Genomic DNA, 13,781 nt, shown 5'->3' with positions numbered 1-13,781 from the left:
TTAGGGAGAGGAATCTGAAGCATTTAGAAAGTAGCTAAACACTCCAGCCCCTATTTCCAAGTTGCTAAAAAGTCATATTTTAATGTTTATTGCATATACCATTAGTCAAGTTACAAGATCATGGTTTAATTTAGCACTAGCAGAGCTACCCAATGCATATCCCATAGGAGACAAGGTATAAGTTCAATTATAGGGAATCCCTATCAAGGTGACACATGCAACATGAATTTAATGTATTAAAGTTGATAGGAAACAAGGATAATCCCATGTTATACTTGCCTTGAACAAAGTGCTCCTGTTGATCCTGCTCGTCAAAGTAGTACTCTTGGTCACCCGTGAATTGCTCACCGTCTATACTCGATAATCATAACAACATAGAAGCACCCAGAAGCAATCATGTATAGCAAACAAAAGCTATGGATTAGAACAATACGCCAATCAACATAAAATCAAGATGAAAAGTTCATAAAACAAACCTACGTCTCACTACGAACACATAGACGTGAAGATCACAAAAATCGGAGCTAAAACGAAAAAGTTATGAATTAAACAAGATTTACTTTAGTAAAATAATAGATTAAACCTAATCTCAAATTCTAAAAGTTGAAAACATACTTAACAGTAGTGTGAACATGTAGATTATGGAATTACGAACCTAACGCAAGTTGAACGGATCAAATCGGGGTTAAAACAAAGATTTTATGGCCTACAGAAGGTAGTGGCAGTTTTGTAAATAGATGAAACTTGATTTTCAAATTTAAAATAATTAAAATCCGATTTTAAATCGAACCAGGGACTGCGGGCATGATTTAAAGAAAAGTCAAGGGCTCTTTAGAATAAAAACAAGGATGATGTGTTCAAATCTAAATAGTTGTAATGGCCTTTTTGCAAAAATGACTGGTGAAGTGGTATCCTTGAATCTGGACATCGGATCTTAAACGGAGGGTGGAGATCAGATCGGGAGGGAGAGAGAGAGAGAGCTCGGTCGCCGAAACAGGGCCGACGCGATGGTCCTCCATGGACGGCGACGAGAAGCTTGCCGACGTGCGCGGTTTAGGGCCTACGGACCACCACTGGGAGAAAAAAGTCACGGGGAGAGAGAGGAGATCAGGGCGAACTCACCGCAACCGAAAACAATGGCGGGGAACCGACAATGGCGCACGGCAACTGCTTGAACCCAACGGTGGCGGCGAAGCTTAGGGTTGCGGTGGCTGCGAGCTCTAGGCGAGGGCGGAGGCTTGCTCTAGGGTTAGGTAGGGGAGCAGCGCGGGTATGGGCGCTATTTATGAAGTGGCTGGCTTGCAGCGCACGCCTGGATGCAGCGCAGATGGTGTGGACTCGGCGGCGACAGAGGCGGTGTCCGGCTCGAACACGAGATAGAGGAAGGAGATGACACCGACAAGGTGTGCCCACCTGTCGGTGAGAGAAAGGAGAGGAGGGGCGCGGGCGACACGGCTGGCTGGGCCACAGCTGGGCCGCGGGGCGCAGGAGAGAGAGCTGGGCCGCGCTGAGGAAGCAAGGGAAGCGGGGCAACTGGGCCTGGGCCAGCAGGCCGAATAGAGAAGGGGAGAGAGTTTCCCTTTTCTTTTTCTTTTCTAATTTTCCAAACCAATTTTGAAATGCAAATTCAAATCAATTTGAAATCTGAGTTCAAACCACACCATACAAAAATAATATGCAGCAGCATGAATGCATAAACATGTAGGTAAACTTATATTTGATTTTAATTTGATAAAATTTATTATTTTTCTATGTTACACGCTCACACTAATGCATAAATAAATCCAATTCACCTATTTTCGAAATGTTGCAAATTTTAGGGTGTTGCATTCTACGACTACTTTAGGTCTACGATGGGGCTTTGGAGTTGAGGCCGTGCTTGGAGAGGGAGGGAACAATAACAATCAACTTGGTTTTGTGAAGGAGTTAACATGGCACAATGGAGGTATTATGGTTGGCCAGTGGTGGTAGGACTTGGGGAAGAAGGTGATTTTCAAGGTGATCTAATACTCCATGGCCTTGGTAGCCCTCCCAAAAATGGAATGTTAGATATACACCGGTGTATGTTTTCATACTAATTTGTGTTTGTGACTTTAGATATTGGTTGATCTATATGTTGAATTTTATTTTGTGCGTACCATGGTCCCAATTCATATTTCAAAGTGGTTCTCACTTTTCACCATAAAAACAATTATCAGCGGTCTATTGACAATGAAGGTCAAAGGAGATAGTTGATGGCACATACCAGCGATAGTCGAAGGTAGTGATAGATGAGTGCCAAACTGTCAGCGTGGCGGGTGTTGCAAGCAACTAGCATAAGGAGCTCAGAAACCTCATATGTTCCTTCTAGAGCTGAGGGTGTTGAGTCTTAAAATTAGGGGGTTAAACCTTTGGATTCTTGAGACCTTGCTTTATTTGCCCGCCAACTTTTAAATGTTCTTTTCTCATCATGACATTGGTCATTGGAGGAAGGTCAAAGGAGATGGACGCTACTTGGAAAATACCAATGGTGGATGATTGTAGAGTTAGACAAGTACTAGATGGTTGGTGTGGTCGGGGGTTGCTCGTAACTAGCATAATATAAGGACCACATAAACCTCGTTTGTTCCTTCTAGAGTTGGGGGGGCATTGAGTTCATCTAATAAGAGGGTTCATTCTTTGGATCTTTGAGGCCCTACCCTCTAGTTCTTGAACTTTCAATAGTGGTTTCTCAATGTGAAATTGACTAGAGGTGGTCCATCCACAACAAAGGTCAGAGGTGATGGCTAGTGGCACAGGACCAGTGGCCATTGGTAGAGTCTTAAGAAGCTCACGGATCTGATTGTACCTTCCACTACTAGAGACAGGAACAATCCTGTCAGCTACAGTTATATTCCTGATGGTTTCCTAGAAACCGACAGGAAAGTAGTATAACTCATGTCGGTTGCCAAATCCCGATGGGAATTAGTAAGGAAATTCTTGTCGGTTTGGGAATCCATTTCAAAAACCGACGGGCTTCAGATTACTGACGGGCATCAGAAACAGATAGTAGTACGAAAACTGAAACGCGCGCGGGGAAAAACAGAGAGTGGCGCACATATGTCCCGCTATATTTTCATGGGTCCACTTCCTGATTGAGATACAGTATAAAAGAAAATCCCAAACCCTAGCAAAATCTCCACACCCTCGCGCCGCCTCCCACGCCCGTCGCGGCCACTCCCAACGCGCCCCGACTGTCGTGGGCTGCGCCTTTGCCATCCCAGTCCCGTCGCAGGCTGCCCCTCCGTTCGAGCCCCGGCCACCGTGGCCGGCTCGTCCGGTTGCACCCCGTCTGCCGCGGCCAGATCCTCAACCAGGAGCTTGGGATGTGGAGTTCTCGAATAAAAGAAGGTCCAACCTTTTGATACTGGAGGCCTTGCTCTAGTTGTCCTCCAATTCAAGATGAATTGAGCATCAATTCTGATTTTGTTTCCATCTGCATCCAAAATTCAAAGAAGCCAAGTCTAGCTTCCCCAAATTTTGTTCCCAAATTCTTGCCAGATTTAGCATACTTAATAGGGCCTAAGGCTATAGTTATTACTCCTTTCATCCATCAATGTCCACCATATATATATTTTTATAAGGAAATAATTTAGAATTAGATTATATATTTTAATTTCTCTTTCGGTATATATAATGTCAATTATTAATGAACATCATCATAAAATTCATCCGAATGGGAATTGCAAGTAGGACCCAAAAAATAAGGTGACATCTTTTTTAGAGGAAAAAATAGGGATGACCTCCACCAATTCACAATAGCAAGGCAAGTTTCCATGCCATTATCTTGTGTGCTTCCCAGTTATTACTTGTACTACTAATCTTATTACTTGTACTACTAGTCCACAATGTATTTTTAGCAGCCTTTTATCGTTTGACGGCAGTTGCTAGCTAGCTTTTCCCTTGTTTTCTGTAAGAATGTTACTTTATTTTTCTTTTCATGGCAGGAGAGGGAGAAACGTGAGAACTCTGGACAAGAAAGGGATAGACGGTTTTTATTCCAAAAAGAAAGAAAGAAAGCGATAGACGGTTTGTCTTAGAGATGTAATAGAGCCATGATTATTTCCTTAGATCAGAAGACTCTATGCATGCATTCAGTTAAAAAGTAGAGGAGTACTGAACAAGGCCTATCCCTAAGAAACGACGGAAAAGCTAGATCTATCTTTTGTCACAAACGGTGAAAGTGTAAAAATTCCTATAGGAAATAAAAAACCACAGCCTTTCCCTTTACCTTCCAGTATATACTCCCCAACATATACCCCAAAATGAGGGCTAGACTTTATTCAGTTTTCTATTAAAAAAAGAAAATGGACCAAAAAATTAGCAAGGTCTGTGATTTCGCAAAAAAATATTTGGTCGATGGAAAACCACAATCAATCAACTAAGATCTAAGATATATAAGAAAAATAATAAACAAATAAAAAAAGAACCGAACAAGTTCTTACCTGATGTGGCTTTTAGACGGCATGACGCTGCTTCTTTATAACCACGAGGCTAGAAACATGAACATCCTCAACCTCATGTGGCTTTTAGACGGTATGACACTTCTCCGTAACCATGAGGCTAGAAATATGAGCATCCTCAACCTCACATAGTTTGTTGTGGTAGTACTAGAGATCTCCTTTTGTGGTAGTAGAGATTCTAGCCCTAGATCTGCTTCCACCCACAGGAGATCATAGAAATCGATGAATTTCTAAGCAACGACATAGCGACGAACTAGCACGTACAAAGGAAGGGATTTCGGTGATTTTTTTTGCTAGGCTTACCCAGGGAAGGGGGAAGAGGCGAGGCGACGGATAGAGAGGCGAGGCGACGAATAGAGGAAGATGTTGCGTCGATGCATTTGTTCAGAGCCGGTTAGAAGTATATATAGAGCGTGAAGGGCATATACAACATGAACATCCATTGCGTCATCCTCACGACTTGCTTTGTCGTGGATGACATCATACGCCGGTTTTAACATACCGCATATGTTACTCGATCGTGTTATAATATAACTACATTGATGCAACGAGAAATTAAGGTACACCTCGTACTTGGGATGCATGTTTCCTTCTCCAAAACCCTAAAATTCACAAACAACTCTCCCTCTCACACATTCCATTTCATCAACCCTCACCAAGATGTTTGTTCATCTTCCATGCATGACAATATTAATTACCACTTCATTTATTTTTTTACCAGGGTGGTTGGTGGGGGCCTGAATACATTGCCTTTTCCACCGATCGAGGACGAGGATATCGTCACCATCTCTGACCGTGCATGCAAAATAGCAAACGGCTGAGGCCGGCAGGTGCAGCCCAACGCGGGCGCGGCTGGATTCTTGCGGGGAACCGTCGTGGCCGAGAACGCCTGCCGCGCGCATAACGAGGCACGGCATGCCGACGGAGAGAAAAGCTCGCGGAAAGGCACGAAGTCAAGCAGCAAGCTATCGGTATGGCGTGGGGCAACGCGAGGCCAGCCGAAACGGCAGTGGGCGGCCTGCAGTGAGTGACAGCGTTCGGCACACACGCGACGCGAACGCGAACGTGAGCCCTATATGAAAACCGCAGGTGTACCCTTGCCACACATCCACATCCGGCAGGCACAGCGGAGGCGAGAGGCAGTGCACCTGTGGCCTGTGCAGGCAGTGACAGGAGAGAGTGTGTTCGAGGATGCAAGGCGGCGTGATCGAGCTCGCACGGCAGGCGGCGGCCGAGCGAGGGGTGCGTGGTCCGGCCAGGCTGCCGGTGCGTAGGTACCGCGGCGTCATGAGGCGGGGTGACATGTACGTCGCCGAGATCATGGACGCCGCGGGCCTCCGCCCGGTTGTTGGAACCGGTGGTGACCACCGAGTTCACGATCTTGAGCTGGCTTGCAGCCGGCCCGGCTCGTTACCACGAGCCTGCGCTCCCACAGGTCCCAGGTCCACCGGAGCTGACAACATATAAGGCCTTGGGCCTTACTCAACCCAAAAGACTAGCCTGATAGGTGAGGGCTTCTTCCGCCTTATATATTGTGCTCCCCCACTAGCCTGATAGGTGAGGGCTTCTTCCGCCTTATATATTGTGCTCCCCCACCATCGCTACACGATGTGGGACTAAACCCCAACAATCTCCCCCTTAGTCACACATCGGGGTGCCCCCGCCATATGTGACGCTCGAGATTTTTTTATCGGGTTTAGCTTTTCTAACCATGGGTACCGGCTCTGATACCAATTGTTGGAACCGGTGATGACCACCGAGTTCACGATCTTGGAGCTGGCTTACAGGTCCACTGGAGCTGACAACATATAAGACCTTGGGGCCTTACTCAACCCAAAAGACTAGCCTGATAGGTGAGGGCTTCTTCCGCCTTATATATTGTGCTCCCCCACCATCGCTACACGATATGGGACTAAACCCCAACAATCTCCCCCTTAGTCACACATCGGGGTGCCCCCGCCATATGTGACGCTCGAGATTTTTTTATCGGGTTTAGCTTTTCTGACCATGGGTACCGGCTTTGATACCAATATGTTGGAACCGGTGGTGACCACCGAGTTCTCGATCTTGGAGCTGGCTTACAGCCGGCCCGGCTCGTTACCACGAGCCTGCGCTCCCACAGGTCCCATGTCCACCGGAGCTACAACATATAAAGTCTTGGGCCTTCTCAACCCAAAAGACTAGCCTTATAGGTGAGGGTTTTCCCACCTTATATGTTGTGCTCCCCCACCATCGCTACACGATGTGGGACTAAACCCCAACAATCTCCCCCTTAGTCACACATCGGGGTGCCCCCGCCATATGTGACGCTCGAGACCGGTGTGGCTCGGGTCGTACGCAACTCCTGAGGAGGCAGCGTACGCGTACGCCGCCGCCGTGAGGATCATGCACGGGAACAAGGTCAAGCCCAACTTCCCCGAGCCCCCGGCGCAGGCGCCGGCGGTGTGAGGAGGCGGCGGCTTGCCGGCCGCCCACGCCGGGGTGCTCCCGCTGGTGGGGCACAATCGCATGCGTGCGCCTTTCTACGGCCAGCAGCCGGCACCGCCTCAGGCGCCTGCGGCGCCGGTGGGCGGCGGAACACACCGTCAGGCGTTCTACGTCCAGCAGGTAGTGGCCCCTACCCAGCTCCGCGAGCTGCCGGTGTCGCAGGCCAGCGTGCCTGATCAGGCCGTCGTCGGGGATAACTTCACTGACGACGGTGCGTCCTCGTCTGCTGGACGTCCTCCAGTGCCTCGGCTCACACTCAAGGTTCTGCTGCTCCAAGTCGATCTTCCTTGGGGCGGCCGCCCGGGTGGGGCGCAGTAAGGAGGCAGAAGTTTCGTCAGGTGCCGACTGCCGAGGAGCTGCCAATCGACTGCGATTATCTCATGCGGCTCCTTCGAGTACTCGACATGTGATCTTATTTACCGTCTACTATCCGTAACGATTATGTATGTTTTTCTATTCCAAAAATTCGAAAACAATGTGTATGTATTATCGATTTAACTGGACTTGTGATGCCTCCTGAGTCAGTATGTATTTGTTCCGTAGTAGTATGCTTGGGTCAGTATGTATTGTTCTGTAGTAGTTGGTAACTTTCAGTTTCCCTGTGCTGTGAGCAAAAAACAAAAATAAGTTGGTTGAAGTAAGGGCCTATTTGATACGGTGCGGCTTCGTCTGGCTTTGGCTCCTTTCTATAATGTGCGAAGGACCACTGAACGGAGTAGTCTTGAATCTAGATGTCAAGTTTCGTCACTACCATGCATGTGTTTTATTTACAGATAATCATATTGGTATTTAATTTGTCATCTCATTATGTTTATGCTGGTTATTATTTTGGGAATTTGGGAGATCTTTCCTTCAACATGAGACAAGATCAACATTGTTTAGTGAAAACATTTTCATAGTCGTTTTGGAACTACAACTGCAAGGATAAGGTCGACTGTAATAATCAATGACTATTCTTGTATTGCAAAATCCAATATAATTAATGTGTGCATCACAGTAAGTTTGATAGAAAGAGTAATTACTAATCAAGGTATTATAATTGCTTTCAAAACAAAGAGGATGCACTACTGGAAACAGAGATTTTGCCGAGTGCAAAATTCTTTGCCGAGTGTCAAAAATCAGGCACTCGGCAAAGACATTCTTTGCCGAGTGCTGCACTCGGCAAAGAATTGCACTCGGCAAAGAGTTCTTTGCCGAGTGCTGGACACTCGGCAAACAAGGGTGCCAGACTCTCGGCAAAATCTCTACACTCAGCATAGGCTGCCCGCGAAACGACGTTCGGTCACGGCCTTCTTTGCCGAGTGCCTGCTGTTAGGCACTCGGCAAAGATTTGATTTTTTTTAAAAAATTTCTTTGCCAAGTGCCCTAGATCTGACACTCGGCAAAGATTTATTTTTTTTAAAAAAATTCTTTGTCGAGTGCCTCCCTGATCTGGCACTCGGCAAAGAATTTTTTTAAATACTTTGCCGAGTGTCTCTGGCACGGCACTCGGCAAAGATTTAATTTTTTTTATAATTTCTTTGCCGAGTGCCCCTGTGGATGCACTCGGTAAAGATGAATTTTTTTAAATTTTTTTTTAAAACACTCTTTGCCGAGTGCCTTATGCCTGACACTCGGCAAAGACACCCTTTGCCGAGTGACATGCCCCGGCACTCGATAAAGTTTTTTTTGTTTTTGGCCTCCAATTTTTTTGTGCAGCCCTTTTAAAGCACTAGGAACTCCTAGTTACAATTTGGGGATTTTTTGTGGCTTTTTGATATATTTAGTTACTTTATTTCGCTTAGTTGAATTTTTCCGAAAAATAGAAATTTGAACTGCACGTGGTACGAATAATGGAGTTTAATGATTCAAAAATTGATAGTCATGTTAGTGAGTGTTGTGAGAGGCCGTATCCAGGAACGGACCCGAAATTTCGGACATCTTATTCACATAACATGTCCGCGAAATTGCGTGTGAAGTGTTTTTAAATTCTATAAAAAACAAATGAAGTCCGAAAATCATGAAACTTGTTGAGATGTCGTGATATCATATGTGGATGCTATGATAAAAATTTCAGAAGATTTCGTGCACGTTATCACGTACGATGCTTACAAACCAGGACATCTCTACATGTCTTTGCCGAGTGCCAGGCATAAGGCACTCGGCAAAGAGTGTTTTAATTTTTTTTAAAAAATTTCCTCTTTGCCGAGTGCATCCATACGAGCACTCGGCAATGAAGTTATAAAAAAAAATAAATCTTTGCCGAGTGCCGTGACAGGGGCACTCGGCAAAGTATTTTTTTTAAAAAAAATTCTTTGCCGAGTGCCAGATCAGGGAGGCACTTGGCAAAGAATTTTTTTAAAAAAAAATTAAATCTTTGCCGAGTGGAAGATCTAGGGCACTCGGCAAAGATTTTTTTTAAAAAAAATCAAATCTTTGCCGAGTGCCTCCCTGATCCGGCACTCGACAAAGACGCGACTTAGGTATTTTGGGCCGGCCGGGCAGTCAGAGCCAGCCAGCCCCGCGCCCACGGCCTGCCCGCCCTCGCCTCTGCGCCGCGCGCCGCGCGCCGCGCCCATGCCGGCCCGCTCGCCCGCGCAGCCACTGGCCCACGCCCGCGCGCCCGCGCCACCTGCGTGGCCGCGCCGCCCGCTGCCGCGCGCCCGGTCGCCCGTTGCCGTGCCTCCGGCCGGCCCTTGCCCACGGCCGGCCCCTCCCCCGGCCGTCTGCCTGCTGCCCGCGCGCCCTACCCCCGGCCGGCCCCTTCCCCCGGCCGCGCCGCCTGCTGTCCATGCGCCGGCCACCCGCGCTGCCCGCGCGCCCTTCCGCCGGCCGCGCCGTGCCCCCGGCCGGCCCTTTCCCCCGGCCGCACCGCCCGCTGCCCGCGCGACCGTCTGCCCCGTGCGCCCGTCCGCCCGCGCGCCGTGCACCCGGCCGGCCCTTTCCCCGGCCGCGCCGCCCTGACCCCGGCCGGCCCTGCGCCCCGGCCGCGCCCTGCCCCCGGCCGGCCCTGCCCCGGCCGCGCCCTACCCTCGGCCGCGCCCCGTGGACCGCCCGCCCTGACGCCGTCTGTGCCCGACCCCGTCCCCGACTCCGGCGACCCCGACTTCGCTCGATCCCGACGCCGCCCGCCCCTACCCCGGCGCCCGTCTGGTATGCCTTCTCTCTTATTGTTGTCGAGGTAGTGGTAGTTGTAGTAGTATTAGTTGTACTAGTGGTTGTAGTAGTACAACTAGTGGTAGTATTAGTAGTAGAATTAGTGGTAGTAGTAGTAGAAGTAGTGGTAGTAGTAGTACAACTAATGGTAGTAGTTGTAGCAATAGTGGTAGTAGTAGTAGAACCAATGGTAGTAGTAGTAGCAATAGTGGAAGTAGTAGTACAAGTAGTGGTACTACTTGGATATATTCTTCTGCATGGATTGATATCCAAACTACATGGCTTCTCTTTAGACATATGTGCTTGTCGGCCATCGTGCCGTTGTTTTTTGTAGGTTTTGGAAACCTCACCGTGCAGGGGAGGTTCTGCCGATTTTTTTTTTATAAATGATAGTATTTTGTTCCATTTTTGTAGAGAAGAGCCCGTCGGAGTTGAGTCGGAGTTCTCGCCACCGTGCCGGTCTGCCTGCACCGCATCGTCTCGCCACTACACCGACCCGCCATGGCCCCGTTAGCCTAACTCCGCCGCCACCCTAGGTATAACCCCTCTTTTCGTATCATAGTCGTAGATCGCGTAACCCAGTTAGGCGTCTCCCATTCGAAAGAGATACGGTTGGAGGTATGCAGATCTTTGCATATCTATGACCATATCTATTTTGGATTGTCCACGCTTTTTGGACAGCCCGCGGATGCGTAGATGGGTTAGTTCCCGTGTTCTGCTCTGGTCCGAGATAGAGTTTCGGCATCACCTCCCTGTTGTTCTCCGGATACGCACTCTTCTTTGGAAGGACGTGTATCTAGAGAACAGCGGGGAGGTGCTGCCGAAATTCTGTCTCGGATAGGAGTAGAGCATGGAAACTAACTTCATCTACGCATCTGCGGGTGGGATTAGGACCTATCCTCACCTATTAGACAGTAGGAACACCATGTAGATGCAATTGATGGTTACATTACTCGCTGATACATATGTTAGAGGATGGATGACCATCAGTGGATGTACACGGGCTAGAGAAGTCAGAGTGATTACACCACGGAATGGATGAACAAGACCGATGCTTTCTTGAACAGTGCAATTGGCAATGCTGCTAAAGGACATTGCCTAGTTTTGTGTCCCTGCAGCAAATGTGGATACAGGAGAAGGATAAACAAGGTGGAAATAGGTAAACATCTTGTGAAGAATGGATTTACGCCGGACTACATCCGGTGGGTCCACCATGGTGAAGCCCATCGTATGAGGGAGGAGGTGGTGAGACCACGGGTGGACGCTTTTGATGCTGATGCCGAGGTAGCAGACATGTTAGATGACTTTCACCAAGGACAGTTCGATGAGGGACGTGAGAAGGAGGAGATGGAGGTAGCCGCACAGGCGTTCTACGACATGATGGACTCGGCACAGAAACCCCTTCACGATCGGTCAACGGTGTCTCAACTGGATGCCATTGGACGCTTAATGGGGTTGAAGTCCGAGTTAAACTTGAGTCGACCTGACTTCGATAAGATGTTGGCTGTGATTGGCACCCTGCTTCCGGAGGGCCACATTCTGCCAAAGAGCATGTACGAGTCACAGAAACTCCTTCGAGCACTTAAGATGCCGTATGAGCAGATACATGCTTGTCCAAAAGGGTGCGTCCTATTTAGGAAAGAACAAGAGCATGTATGATGAAGATTACAACTTCAACCCAAACACATATGATGGAGAGTTCTATCAAGAAGAGGGGCTACAAGGGAGGTTTGACATAGACTTAACCGAAGAGATAGGAATGGAAGTAGACAATGAAAGGGATGATGATGAGGACGTTGGAGACGAGGTGTGAAATCTGAAGGACATACAAATGCTTGAGCGATTACATTTAGGCAATGACAATGAAGACAACATTCCTCCTTCAGATAGTGTTGAATAGTTGAACAATGTTGATAGTGATGACGAGACCTATGATCCAGCTAATCTCAATCATGAAGATTATTTCTAATACATGTAATACTATGTTTTTTGTAATTATGTTTTGTTCATTTTTGCATATATATCTAATACATGTATTACTATATTTTTTGTAATTATGTTTTGTTCATTTTTGCATGTTTTTTTCTAATTACGTCTTGTTTTTCTTTTTTATTGCAGGTGATTGAACAAAGATGGCGGGCGACCATCATAGGTCCGTGAGCTCGATTTACCAAAGACCACGCCGGCCGCAGGAGGGGGCAGCAGAGGGATCGAACAGGAGGAGGACCGCTAGCCGTAGGAGGGGGCCGTCTCCTCCCACGCCACATGAGGAGGACCGCTAGCCGTAGGAGGAGGTAGCGCCCGTGGACGAGTCAGACGAGGAGCTAGTTCGGTAGACGGAGGAGGAGGAGGAGGGGGGGGGGGAGGCGGCAGACACAAGTTCTGCTTCCTCCAACTCCTCTTCGAGTGTCTACTTGCGAGGTCCCGCGAGCCTCCCACAGGTTCCGCTTCCTCACCAACGCCCAGTGATTCGCCCCGAAGGACAAAAGTAAGTAACTGTATATGTTATCACCACTACTTCATATGATATGATAAAAAAAACTAATAATTTTTCTTAATCACTTGTGCAGGAACTGGGTGGTTGTGTTGGGTGATAGCGCACGGCTAGTCAACAGCATCATGGGTCTTCTGTGCAGGCAACACTTCCCTGGCATTGTCATGTACGCATTGAAGACGGAGCCGGCCTACTCGTTTGACCACTACGTCGTCGCCTCCGATGCGGAGTACCCCAACAAGGTGGCGCGGGTGAAGGCAGAGTTTTGGGTAAGTCTCCCTCGCACAACATTGCTCAATACGTCGCATTCATTGGACTTTTCTTGAAATAATGAATGGATACATCGCTTTTGTATGTAGACTTATTACAGATGCAAGGATGGATTTGAGGCCAGGGCGGAGCAGGCGACTACCAAAGCCTATAAAAAACTCGTCACCGACATGCATCAGGAGGTGCGCATCCAGGCCATCGTAACCTACTACGGGTCGAAGCTTAGAGAGAGGAAAACCAAGAAAGATGCAAGAGAGATGCAGCTGACCCGGGAGCAGTACCTTGAGGTAAATGAAGAACATCAATATTGATTCATTTTGAGATTAAATTGGTTTAATTTGATCTTCTTATATGTTCAATACTTGATGACGTGTAGATGATTCCCTGGTGGTGCCAAGCGTATCCCGAGTGCTGGGCGATGATGGTGGAGAGGTGGTTCATGGAAGAGTACCTCAAGATGCACATGGATGCCCGGGACCATCGTTTGCTAATGCATGGTCCAGCACACGATCAAGGCAGCCGCAACCTCACCGGATACAAACAAGCATGTGTATGCGAATTGATTTATCTATTGTCACACTCAGTTATGCCTGATTTCTAATCATCGTGCTGTCTTTCTCGTAGTCGGCATCACATAGTGGCCAGGCTTGCTCGGACTTCTAGGCATGGTGTATGGCCCACAAGGGCAAGGCGACGTCCGACGTCTCCTTCAACCTGGAGGACCCGCCCGAGGCATACACGAACCCGAGCGTCCACTCCCGCATCAGTGAGTACACTAAGGTGACGAGGTCGCTCCATGGGTCAGACCACGATCCGAGCACCCAGGACTTCGATGGAGAGGTCGTCATGAGGGCGGGGCAAGGCAAGAAGCATGGGTGGTTCTGGCTTGGCGACGGCATCATCGACATGGCCTC

At 48.3% G+C, this 13,781-nt stretch overlaps 2 protein-coding genes across 2 annotated transcripts; both read left to right on the top strand.

Moving 5' to 3' along the window:
• Positions 1-5,672: 5,672 nt before the first annotated feature.
• Positions 5,673-7,286, top strand: LOC136524177 (ethylene-responsive transcription factor RAP2-2-like). Its single transcript, XM_066517634.1, has 3 exons — positions 5,673-5,890; positions 6,797-6,923; positions 7,014-7,286. The coding sequence occupies exons 1-3, from the start codon at positions 5,673-5,675 to the stop codon at positions 7,284-7,286; spliced, it is 618 nt and encodes a 205-aa protein (XP_066373731.1).
• A 2,238-nt stretch (positions 7,287-9,524) lies between these two features.
• Positions 9,525-9,911, top strand: LOC136524176 (vegetative cell wall protein gp1-like). The gene has a single exon (XM_066517633.1). The coding sequence runs from the start codon at positions 9,525-9,527 to the stop codon at positions 9,909-9,911; it is 387 nt and encodes a 128-aa protein (XP_066373730.1).
• Positions 9,912-13,781: the final 3,870 nt, after the last annotated feature.

Source organism: Miscanthus floridulus, chromosome 18 (assembly GCF_019320115.1).
Source record: "Miscanthus floridulus cultivar M001 chromosome 18, ASM1932011v1, whole genome shotgun sequence".
NCBI classification, from domain to species: Eukaryota; Viridiplantae; Streptophyta; class Magnoliopsida; order Poales; family Poaceae; genus Miscanthus; species Miscanthus floridulus.
The sequence above is the reverse complement of the archived record's forward strand: the minus strand, read 5'-3'. Positions and strand labels throughout refer to the sequence as shown.

What these genes read in the sequence shown, in the direction of transcription:
- LOC136524177 (XM_066517634.1), top strand. Translation starts at nt 5,673, where the DNA reads ATGCAAGGCGGCGTGATCGAGCTCGCACGGCAGGCGGCGGCCGAGCGA. An exon ending in GCTTGCAGCCGGCCCGGCTC is followed by an intron (nt 5,891 to 6,796) that starts GTTACCACGAGC and finishes GTGACGCTCGAG; the next exon opens with ACCGGTGTGGCTCGGGTCGT. An exon ending in CCCCGGCGCAGGCGCCGGCG is followed by an intron (nt 6,924 to 7,013) that starts GTGTGAGGAGGC and finishes TTCTACGGCCAG; the next exon opens with CAGCCGGCACCGCCTCAGGC.
- LOC136524176 (XM_066517633.1), top strand. Translation starts at nt 9,525, where the DNA reads ATGCCGGCCCGCTCGCCCGCGCAGCCACTGGCCCACGCCCGCGCGCCC.